Raw genomic sequence first — 12218 nt, forward strand, 5'->3', positions numbered from 1 at the left:
CCTAACAAAATCTATCAAATTTATACCAATATATCTGATCTTCAATAAAGAGTACTGAAACAAGAGTAATTATTAACCTCACCACAAGTGAGGCAGAACACTTACAAGCAAATGCAACAGTGAAAGTGAAAAGCAGTATTAGCTATAGCATTAGCAAGCAGAGTTCGTAGTATTTCATGAAAACTGGTTAGGCACGAAACGAAATACGAGGCTCTTTGACTGGCACACATTGACAGTTGTACTTCAGCATCCAATTTAGGCATCCTACATGTATAGCGCTTAGCGTATTTTGAGTTTTATTACTCCACTGCTACAAATAGATGACCTTGATAATTACCGTGAAAAATTTGTATACGTGTTCTACAGACATCTTAACAGCTTGGTACCAGAAAATGAATTTTCGTTAAAGATATGACGAGCAATGGTAGTGTGCTTTTTCGCCACAATGTCATAGCTCAGATTCCACTTAATTCGCGTTTTTTCGATAACGGAGTAAAAACTGAGAGCCATTTTTTTACATTTCCTCTTTCACTTATTCATATTTCAGAATCTTTGTTCTAATCATTACGTACGGGGTGACAATTATTGAACTATATGAAAAAAAACGTATATTAGTTACAAACTACGGCATGCACACATAATATTTTGAACATGTAAACGACACTGCGGATATTATGATATAGGTTATGACATGTTCGATGTACCTACCATCATTGGCGATGATGTGGCGCCGACCAATAGCGAAATTCTGCATGACCGCTGAAGTGTCGTAACATCGATGATACCGATTACCTCCTGAATAGCTGTTTTCAGCTCAGCAATGACTTTCGGGTTATTTCTATACACTTAGTCTTTAATATATCCTCACAAAAAAGAGTCGCATGCGTTCAGACCCGGATAATATGGCGGTCAATAGAGGCCCATGTCAGTGACCTCTGGGTACTCAGACCCAGAATGCGGTCCCCAACTTGCTCCTCCAGGACATCACTCTCACACTTCGATGGGGGTCGAGCGTCTTGCATGAATCACATATTCTACATCTACATCTACATTCATACTCCGCAAGCCACCCAACGGTGTGTGGCGGAGGGCACTTTACGTGCCACTGTCATTACCTCCCTTTTCTGTTCCAGTCGCGTATGGTTCGCGGGAAGAACGACTGTCTGAAAGCCTCCGTGCGCGCTCGAATCTCTCTAATGTTACATTCGTGATCTCCACGGGAGGTATAAGTAGGGGGAAGCAGTATATTCGATACCTCATCCAGAAACGCACCCTCTCCAAACCTGGCGAGCAAGCTACACCGCGATGCAGAGCGCCTCTCTTACTGAGTCTGCCACTTGAGTTTGCTAAACATCTCCGTAACGCTATCACGGTTACCAAATAAGCCTGTGACGAAACGCGCCTCTCTTCTTTGGATCTTCTCTATCTCCTCCGTCAACTTGATCTGGTACGGATCCCACACTGATGAGCAATACTCAAGTATAGGTCGAACGAGTGTTTTGTAAGCCACCTCCTTTGTTGATGGACTACATTTTCTAAGGACTCTCCCAATGAATCTCAACCTGGTACCCGCCTTACCAACAATTAATTTTATATGATCATTCCACTTCAAATCGTTCCGTACGCATACTCCCAGATATTTAACAGAAGTAACTGCTACCAGTGCTTGTTCTGCTATCATATAATCATACAATAAAGGATCCTTCTTTCTATGTATTCGCAATACATTACATTTGTCTATGTTAAGGGTCAGTTGCCACTCCCTGCACCAAGTGCCTATCCGCTGCAGATCTTCCTGCATTTCGCTACAATTTTCTAATGCTGCAACTTCTCTGTATACTACAGCATCATCTGCGAAAAGCCGCATGGAACTTCCGACACTATCTACTAGGTCATTTATATATATTGTGAAAAGCAATGGTCCCATAACACTCCCCTGTGGCACGCCAGAGGTTACTTTAACGTCTGTAGACGTCTCTCCATTGATAACAACATGCTGTGTTCTGTTTGCTAAAAACTCTTCAATCCAGCCACACAGCTGGTCTGATATTCCGTAGGCTCTTACTTTGTTTATCAGGCGACAGTGCGGAACTGTATCGAACGCCTTCCGGAAGTCTAGGAAAATAGCATCTACCTGGGAGCCTGTATCTAATAATTTCTGGGTCTCATGAACAAATAAAGAGAGTTGGGTCCCACAGGATCTTGTCGAAATCAGTGTCACTTTGGATTATGGAGATGAAACCACCTTCAAAACGTTCACATACCTTTCGGTAGTCACCGTACCATCAGGGAATACCGCACCGATTGTTCCGTGACTCGACACTGCACACCAAACAGTCATGTGTTGAGGGTGAAGAGACTTCTCGATCGTGAAATGCAGATTCTCAGTCCCCCAGATGAGCCAGTTTCTCTTATTGACGAACCTTTCCCAATGCAAGGGGGCTTCGTCGCTCAACGAAACCATAATGCGCATACTAATTCCCATCATACCCCGCGGCTAACCGTGCAGTTTGAACGTCCGAACGCAAATCGTTCAAAAGTTATGACGATTTTATTTCGTATAGTTCAATAATTTTCACCCTGTGCAAGTCACCAATGCATTTGGACCTATGAAATTGTTACAGTAAATGCAGTACGCGTGTTACAGTAAATGCAGTATGCGATTTGCACCACTTGCTTGTACACTATTATTTTCAATTTTTCTTTATTTGCCTTTCTGCTTTTTAATAGACAAGTAAAATATTAACATTTTCTCGACAAGAAAATAAAAATGCAATTTCAGTGCTCGTATTTCGGAGTAATAAAAGAAGTGGCGCCAACAATATCTTTTTTTAGTTATTATGTTGTACTGATTGATATTGTCGAATTTGTTCTGATCAATTACGTTGCAAGACACTTTACAGGAAATTGTCTTATGCTGAAATGCGTAGTTACACACAAGTGTTTGCATTAATTTGGGGAAATTAATCAAATTGTCATGCATAAGCTTCATCTGCATATGAACATAGCACCAATATGTAAACAGTGACTGGTACCTTACTCAAACAGACTTTCAAATTTATGTAGCACTTGTCTGGTAAACACATGGCCATAAAATCACAGAAACTATCTCTGTAATGAAAGAGTTTATAATACCTGTCTCCAGATTTTTTCAGTACACAGGGTGTTACAAAAAGGTACGGCCAAACTTTCAGGAAACATTCCTCACTCACAAATAAAGGAAAGACGTTATGTGGACATGTGTCCGGAAACGCTTAATTTCCATGTTAGAGCTCATTTTAGTTTCGTCAGTCACCTACGCTCAATGGAGCACGTTATCATGATTTCATACGGGATGCTCTATCTGTGCTGCTAGAACATGTGCCTTTACAAATACGACACAACATGTGGTTCATGCACGATGGAGCTCCTGCACATTTCAGTCGAAGTGTTCGTACGCTTCTCAACAACAGGGCTGCATTAGCGCATCAGGGATTCCATGCGACGGAGGGTGGATGCATGTATCATCGCTAACGGAGGACATTTTGAACATTTCCTGTAGCAGAGTGTTTCAAGTCACGCTGGTACGTTCTGTTGCTGTGTGTTTCCATTCCATGATTAACGTGATTTGAAGAGAAGTAAGAAAATGAGCCCTAACATGGAAAGTAAGCGCTTCCGGACACATGTCCACATAACATATTTTCTTTCGTTTTGTGTTAGAAATGTTTCCTGAAAGTTTAGCCGTACCTTTTTGTAACACCCAGTATACAGTGCCTCACAACAATGATATTTACAGTTGTACATTTGTTGTACATACCCATGAAAAGTACCTGATGCTCCTTTGACATACTTCTCTTTACATCCGCAACAACGACAGTATTACTCCATAACTGTTACTAAAACTCAAACGTGCGCAGAAACGTTTATGAAATAAGCCGAATACATGTAATATTCAAGCTGAGAACATGCGCAGTAGGCCATACTCACTCCATACACACACTATGAATTTAGCTTGAGATATTGCATGTTACACTCTCCAGCATAACCTTCTGTTTGCCAACAAAAAAAGAGGCCAGATTGCTCCTACAGTGACTAATTCGTGAAACTAGTATGACACACTTGCAGAGGCATGTAGCTTTGGGGAAGGGCGTTAAGCTGCGCCTCGGCTGCCCGCAGAGTACATGAAGCGGTACGGCTTCGACGGCTTCGACCTGGACTGGGAGTACCCCGGCGCGGCGGACCGCGGCGGAAGCTTCTCGGACAAGAACCACTTCAAGTGCTTCGTGCAGGAGCTGCGCGAGGCGTTCGACGCGGAGGGCCAGGGCTGGGAGATCACCATGGCCGTGCCGCTCGCCAAGTTCCGCCTGCAGGAGGGCTACCACGTGCCCGAGCTCTGCGAGTGAGTGGCGCGCCCGCATTCTGCCGCCTCCCACTGCACCGCGTATCAGGTTTTGCTTACGTTTCATTTAGCCGCGCGGAGTGGCGACGCGGTTTGAGGCGCCGTGTCACGGATTGCGCGGCCCCTCCCGCCGGAGGTCCGAGTCTTAGCATAAGTTAGATTAAGCAGTGTGTAAGTCTATGGATCGAGGACCGCAGCAGTTTGGTCCCTTAGGAATTCACACACATTTGAACACTTTTACGTTTCATTCGTTTGTGGAGTGAGAGAATGGATGGCTGGCAAGTATTATGTACCGATTTCAAACACATCTCTTAGCTACCTGGAGTAATTGTTGGTCTTTGTACACTAATGGCCATTAAAAGTGCTACACCAAGAAGAATTGCAGATGATAAACGGGTATTCATTGGACAAATATATTATACTAGAACTGACATGTGATTACATTTTCACGCAATTTGGGTGCATAGATCCTGAGAAATAAGTACACCGAACAACCACCTCTGGCCGTAATAACGGCCTTGATACACCTAGGCATTGAGTCAAACAGAGCTTGGATGGCGTGTACAGGACCAGCTGCCCATGTAGCTTCAACACGATACCACAGTTCATCAAGAGTAGTGACTGGCGTATTCTGATGAGCCAGTTGCTCGGCCACCATTGACCAGACGTTTTCAGTAGGTGAGAGATCTGGAGAATGTCGTAAGACATCTGAAATGTAACTTCCATTGTTCAAAGTGCCGCCAATGCATACAAGAGGTGATCGAGAGGTGTAACCAATGGCACCCCATATCATCACGCCGGGTGATACGCCAGTATGGCGATGACGAATACACACTTCCAATGTGCGTTCACTGCGATGTCACCAAACACGGATGCGACCACCATGATGTTGTAAACAGAACCTAGATTCATCCTAAAAAATGACGTTTTGCCATTGGTGCACCAAGGTTCGTCATTGAGTACACCATGGCAGGCGCTCCTGTCTGTGGTGCAGCGTCAAGGGTAACCGCATCCATGGTCTCCGAGCTGATATGCTATGCTGCTGCAAACGTCGTCGAACTGTTCGTGCAGATAGTTGTTGTCTTGCAAACATCCCCATCTGTTGACTCAGGGATCGAGACGTGGCTGCACGATCCGTTACAGCCATGCGGATAAGATGCCTGTCATCTCGACTGCTAGTCATACGAGGCCGTTGGGATCCAGCACGGCGTTACCCTCCTGAACCCACTGATTCCATATTCTGCTAACAGTCATTGGATCTCGACCAACGCGAGCAGCGAAGTCGCGAAACGATAAACCGCAATCGTGATAGGCTACAATCTGATCTTTATCAAAATGGGAAACGTGATGGTACGCATTTCTCCTCCTTACACGAGGCATCACAACGATGTTTCACGAGGCTACGCCGGTCAACTGCTGCTTGTGTATGAGAAATCGGTTGTAAACTTTCCTCATCTCAGCACGTTGTAGGTGTTGCCACCGGCGCCAACCTTGTGTGAATGCTCTGTAAAGCTAATCATTTGCATATCACAGCATCTTCTCCCTGTCGGTTAAATTTCGATTCTGTCGCACGTCATCTTCGTGGTGTAGCAATTTTAATGGCTAGTAGTGTAGTAACGGGACATGATCCTCTAATCAAACATCCAGGCCAGCAGTAAAAACTTGCAGTCTCGTCGCGAGAACGCGCTTCACACATTGGATGGCTTCAGGGGGTTCACTGTCATTGCCGATAAATAACAAAGCTTGTTACAGAGGATGAGAAAGAGCAACAGAAACTGAATCCCTCAGTGAATTTTTCATTCTGCAGCAGAGTGTGCGCCTATATGAAAGGCCCATGTGCGCCTATATGAAAGGCCCTGGGTTCGAATCCCGGTCCAGCTCACAATTTTAATCTGCCAAGAATGTCATCCAGCAGTAGAATTTAGTTCATACTCGTGTACTTCGAACAGACTGTCTTTTTTATTACTGTTTTTTTATTTCACTGTATTCATTTCTTTAGATGCATAATCGTTATTCTTTCATTTTACCTCATGTACGTTCACAGATACGAGTGTGGCGCAAAACACTCTTCGACCTGTTTGTAAGATTCCATTTCAGCATTACACTGAGCAGGCGAGCAAAGGTACCAGTATTTTAACGATGCCAGTGGCAGTTGTGGCTTATCGTTCATTTGTGACAAGACATTAATTCCAACCAGAAGGCCTAGTCTTTTCCATGGATCAGGTTACCTTCCATTCACAAAGCTGTTGCACTCAGCGACTGTTATATTGACTTGTAAATTATAGATTGCAGCGATCAGTCGTCCTTTTGAAATTTTATTGTGCAGATCTAGGTTTCGGCTAGAAGCTAGCCATTCTCAATGCTAAGGACACAAAAAGCACATAGTTAGATGATGTCGTAAAAAGTTACAAATAATAGGTTAACTTATATGTTTTGTATATTTCACAGCACTGTTATATTATAACCAACCGATGTGTTCTGCATACAGCCTGCCTTCCACAAACAGTAGTGTTAAATGAACTGAGGATGAAGCCCGACCAACAGGGATTACATGCATTGAGTGAAAATAATAGTAGTATGTAATATACAAACCATATGAGTTAAGCCATTACTTGTAACTTTTTACAGCATCATCTAACTATGTACTTCCTGTATTCTTAGCATTGAGAATGGCTAGCTTCTAGCTGAAATCTAGATCTACACAATAACAAATTTAAAAAGGAAGACTGATGACTGCACTCTATAATTTACATTTTCCTTGGATGTTTGCAGGCTCTATTAAAATATTCAGGTTAGGCCACGCCTTTTTTTTTAGAATTGTTGTGTACATAGTTCCGCGTAGTCAGCGCATACAAAACTTTCCCACTAGAGCGGGCCCCGCTAAGCACAACAGCGCAGGCGCAGCGCTCGGCAGTCTCCGCATTACGAGATGGCGCTGCTTTAGGGACGGACCAAGTTCTGCTTCCACCGATCCGCGTGTTAATATGTAATGCAGCCAATGAGGTTGCTGCTAACGTAGAACCTTCTCTCCTCGCGGATCACACTCGCACAGTGATACCTAAATGCGTGAGGTGTTATAATGAGTGTACAGACCTCCGATTACTCAGTCTGCATTTGTCTGCACCAGTCTGTACCAGTCTGCATTTGTCTGTACCAGTCTATAGTCAAGTTTCAGTCTGCACCTAATAAGATTATCATATTCCTGTACATAGCCATGAAGATAAATGTATAGACACTTTGTCAAGTATCAGAGATGTGTGAGAATAAGATTAACGTACCAAGACCAAAGGAACTTCAGCTTGTCAATTGTAAATAGCATCCAGAATCAAGTTACGTAAGGTTTATGCTTGTTACTATTTTAATAAATGTGTGTGAAAATTAATCAAGTTCTGTTTAAAGTTGGTCACCGTCAATCTGCTACTCTAAGCCTGCAAGTGGCATTTCTATCGTCTGACCTAACAGCAGAAGATAAACACGCCACGGTAAGACCATGAGACATATTGCTGACACTCACCTACTTCGTTAGAGCGACAAGTCCAATAATCTGATGGTGTGTGTACCGAAGGTCTTACAGTATGCACACCACAAGAATAAATTTTGGGACAACATCCTCTACAACTACAACTGTCATTTTAAATCATATTTATTGCCGACGATGTCATAATTCGGAAATAAAATGTTTGGCCTCTTTGTTGAGCGAATTTCATTCACAGTAGAAAAGTTTGGATATTCCCAAACTGCGTATGAAAGTCGACTGGAATGTGGACAACTGGGGGCCTAGTCGCAGGACACAGAAGCTTCTATGGCTCCGCTGTGTTGCAGGCTGGTGGACGCGATCCACGTGATGTCGTACGACCTGCGAGGCAACTGGGCGGGCTTCGCCGACACCCACTCGCCGCTCTACAAGCGACCCCACGACCAGTGGGCCTACGAGAAGCTCAACGTCGTGAGTATTACACGGCACTTTGTGCCGTCACGTGGCTCACTCAGCCTGATTCACGTCAACCTTAAACACGTGCAGCGAACATCAATACAAGAAACATTAACACCCTTAATATTAAGCAATTTGCAGGAGCATTATTGGTTCGGAACACAGAATTAGTGCCGTATGCAGATATCCTATCCTACAAGTAGTTGGAAAAGTGCTGTACAGCCTGAAATGGTGCCTTGAGCCTGAAAGAGATTCCACCTTTTCCAAACCATCCTTTGCTCTTCCAGTACGTCTCCCTAATTTGTTTAGAGTCTTTCATTTCCTGGTCGTCCTGAATATCAACCCATACACGTTCACAGATATGCATGCGGTGTAAAATAATTTTTGAGAATTTTATAAAATTCCGTTTGAGCATAATAAAGGCATTATTACCTTATCACCTGTTAGGTTGATGGTTCCACGTCTGCTGATGGTTACGACTGTCTTGCCACACTTCATCTGGCTGCAATGCATGTAGAATATAGAAGTGGGCTACTCAAGAAGCTTTCCCTTTATCTCTTAATTAGCAGTTACTTTCCATGCAAACCATGATCTCGATCATATTATAGTTTTTTGCGTCTTAATAGATGGCGCGATTCCACATAGAAAGTAAACTTTGCAACTTTCCGAAGATGCTGTCCATCCGCGGATATCAGAAAAGACACTGTGAAGTTAGGAAGCAGACGCAGGGGCAGACTAGAAAAACGCAGGGATAACTTACAAGCCTCTTTTATTCCTTACCGAAAACTCCCCCTCTTTCATCTCCTTTGACTGTCACAGCTGCTGCCTCTAAAGTTTATACACTGCGCAACAAAATTAAAGGATCACTTTTTCGAAACTCCGTAATTCACACCCGTTGCGACGCTTAGGTTTGAAATTTGATTCAAAGGTGCTTACGACCTTTCTCGGTAATAGTACAAAGGCGTGCCACACTGCGACGTCAATCTCGATCTTGATGATGCTTCTACCGGCAAGGGGTCGACTCACGTGAGGATAATGCCACAGGTAGGAAATTCATGTGAGCCATGAGGTGGGTTAATTGGTAGTAAACGTCATCACAATTCTGCCCAACGCCACCGCGTGCGTTTCACAGAATGGGAAGGTCGTCAGAGCCCCTCTAACTCACATTCCACCCCTGTTTGGACACCTCTGCGATGGAGGCTGGAACTGTGACACATACCGTTGTGTGTGAATCAAACGGAAGAGTCCCTCTAAACCCTCCCTCAATCCGGCAACGCCGTCGGTCCCATCCACGCAACGTTGTTGAGCACGTTAGAAGTGTATCTTCAGAAATTTCGGCACTAAATCAGCCTGGCGGGCTCTCTAGTGCCTGATGGTTCGGCAACCCCTTCTTACCCCTAGGGTCGGGTTTCCCTATCTTCAGGCGATAGAGCAGCCGCCAGGCTGAACTGGCGCCGAAGTTTCTGGCAGGTACATTTGTAATGTGCTCAACAAAGTTGCGTGAGTGGCACCGACGGTGGCCGAATAGAGGAAGGGTCTTAGAGGGACCCTTTTGCATTTTATTCACGCACATGTTAGTGTTGCACTTCCGTGTGATCCCGCCACAAGAGGGCGGAAAATGGGAGGGCTGAAAAAGCGTAAGTACCCTTTTCTGCATCGTTCAAATTTCGTCAAATGGTTTGGAACAGTCTCTAGTGTTCCAGCCTGTACAGAGAGCATCAAATGCTGTCGCGCTGCACTCCAAAGGGGAGCGATCACTTTCAAAGTGGATGCAGCCCCGCAATGTCTTCGGAGGAGGGTTGAAACATCTGAGGCTGTCCGTAGTGTCAAAGGTAGTCAATAACATCTCCCAGTTGCTCGTCGCACTGCGAGCTGTCGTTTCCAGGCACGAAATGTGCGGGGAATCAACGCTCCAGTGGCAGAGGTCGTTTCATTGAGGTCCTTTTCGTGTCAGTTTTGGGCGGCGTTGTGTATGAAATATCTTCCTCGCCCACCTATAAGAACAACGCGCAATTTCGATGCTGGATGTCACGATTCTGATATCCATCACAGAGACGTCGAAAGAAGGGTTGAAATGTTGATAAGGGGGGCTGTGGTGATCTTCTCATAGTACGACACATTCACTTTGGTGTTAGGTAGAACTATGATGAAATTTGGTGCCAATGTGACATCGTTAACCCGTCTTACGACTCACATGAATTTCGTTAATTTCTGAGCTTTGTCCTTTCCTTCGCATGTCTCGACATGTTGGTGTTTGAAGAATCGTCGATCCGAATACTGTACGCACCTCTGCGCCAAATTTCAAACTTAAGCGCCGGAGCGGGTGGGAACTACGGGACTTTGAAAAAGTGATCCTTTAATGCTGTTGCTCAATGAAGGTAACCTCACACTCCCTGTACTTTGTTCCTGATAACTCCAAAATTTCAGCGCTGTCTGAATATTATCTAAACATGTTGCAGATGTAGATTAGCCTTTTTTCGACCCGTCTATAAAGATAAGTCACAGCACCATGAAAATACAGTTAGCTTACTTGGGGAGTGACCTTGGACCTGTGTCGTGGTGTGACATTGGTGTAAAATGTTGTTGCTTGTTACCTCTGAATACTGTAAGAAATAACACATTCCAAACATATTCTAAGGGAAATCGACACAGCTCTCCTTAGTCAATAAAAATGCTTATGATGAAACTAGATAAGTGAGTGCAATCTCGAGAGAGAAGATAGCTCAGCACTGTCGCCAATGTGACAGGTGAAAATAGCGCTTATTTTATGAAAAAGCAGGGCTATGCATCAGAAACTTCCCACTCTTGGTGTACAACACACACATTAACAGGCACGAGGCTGGTACTGCCCTAGTGCAGTGTCTCCTCGATTATTTGACTGCTTCACTCCAAGTATCGTGGTGGGGCACACAATTTGATTGGATGACAAAAATTTTGAAGCTAAACTAACAGTCTTCCTCTTACTGGCCGGGTGCTACCACATTATATCAACGTTCGTTCTTCGCACAGAGAAACCAAAAATGTTGTACTCAATTATTCACTGAGGATGGCAGTGATGGCATGGCGTCTCCTACCCTCAGCCAGGCTTATCACTGGCTCTGCTCACAAAAGCACGGATCCGACCACAGCCCCGCTTCTGGGAAAACTCCCTGTATCCTCTCCTAATGAGATTTACTGACTGCCTTCTGTCGATCACGAGTGCACCTTCCCAAAGCAAAGCCTTCCTCCGAAACCCACATGTCCAATATCCTCTATAAAATATTCACTATTTTTTGGATATTTTGTGCTTGAAGTCTGAGGGTATTTCATATGTCTCATACATTCTGCATACCTGCTAACAGCTTTGTCGTGGTTGGATGCCCCAAGTACATTTCTGAGTGACTGTCATTTACTCTACGTGCCTCGTTTTGACTGGAGTCCTACAGTAATCTGTCAAATTTTTCCTTCAAGTTCTCAGGGTTTTCGGTGCGGTTGTCTTCAAGTGTTCGTCTGTTCTGGTTTTGGCATCTGTGTGACGTTCTGTCATAGGTCAAACAAATATGTTACCATTTGTGCTGCCCTTTGTATACGAAGAGTATCTCCTGATAGTCCTTTCTGGTATGGTTGCCATAAACTTGCTAAGTCCTCTAGGGTGGTTCGCAGAAGTGTTCTGCAAGCAGTCTCATTTCTAGACAGATTGCGTTTTCCTAGTATGAACCGAAGTCTGCCCCCTGTTGTACTTAGCACTGCGACTATGTGATCTCTCCATTTCGTGCACCTACAAATTGTTACCCCTGTTATGTGCATTAGTTTCCTTATTTTAACTGTAGCTCATTGATGTTGTAGTCAAAAGATACCTGTTTACGATTACTGGAGCACACAACTCTACAATTCTGAACGTTTAAAGATAAGTAACTGATCTTTGCACCA

General features: G+C 44.1%; 1 protein-coding gene across 1 annotated transcript in view; it reads left to right on the top strand.

The window, feature by feature from the left end:
• LOC126281236 (endochitinase-like) overlaps nt 1-12218 on the top strand; it is an 87899-nt gene that overhangs the window by 44553 nt on the left and 31128 nt on the right. The window contains exons 5-6 of the mRNA XM_049980008.1: nt 4156-4378; nt 8201-8324. Coding sequence (XP_049835965.1) covers nt 4156-4378; nt 8201-8324 — 347 coding nt within the window. The remainder of the gene's footprint in view (nt 1-4155; nt 4379-8200; nt 8325-12218) is intronic.

The sequence above is a fragment of the Schistocerca gregaria genome, chromosome 7, assembly GCF_023897955.1.
Source record: "Schistocerca gregaria isolate iqSchGreg1 chromosome 7, iqSchGreg1.2, whole genome shotgun sequence".
NCBI lineage: Eukaryota > Metazoa > Arthropoda > Insecta > Orthoptera > Acrididae > Schistocerca > Schistocerca gregaria.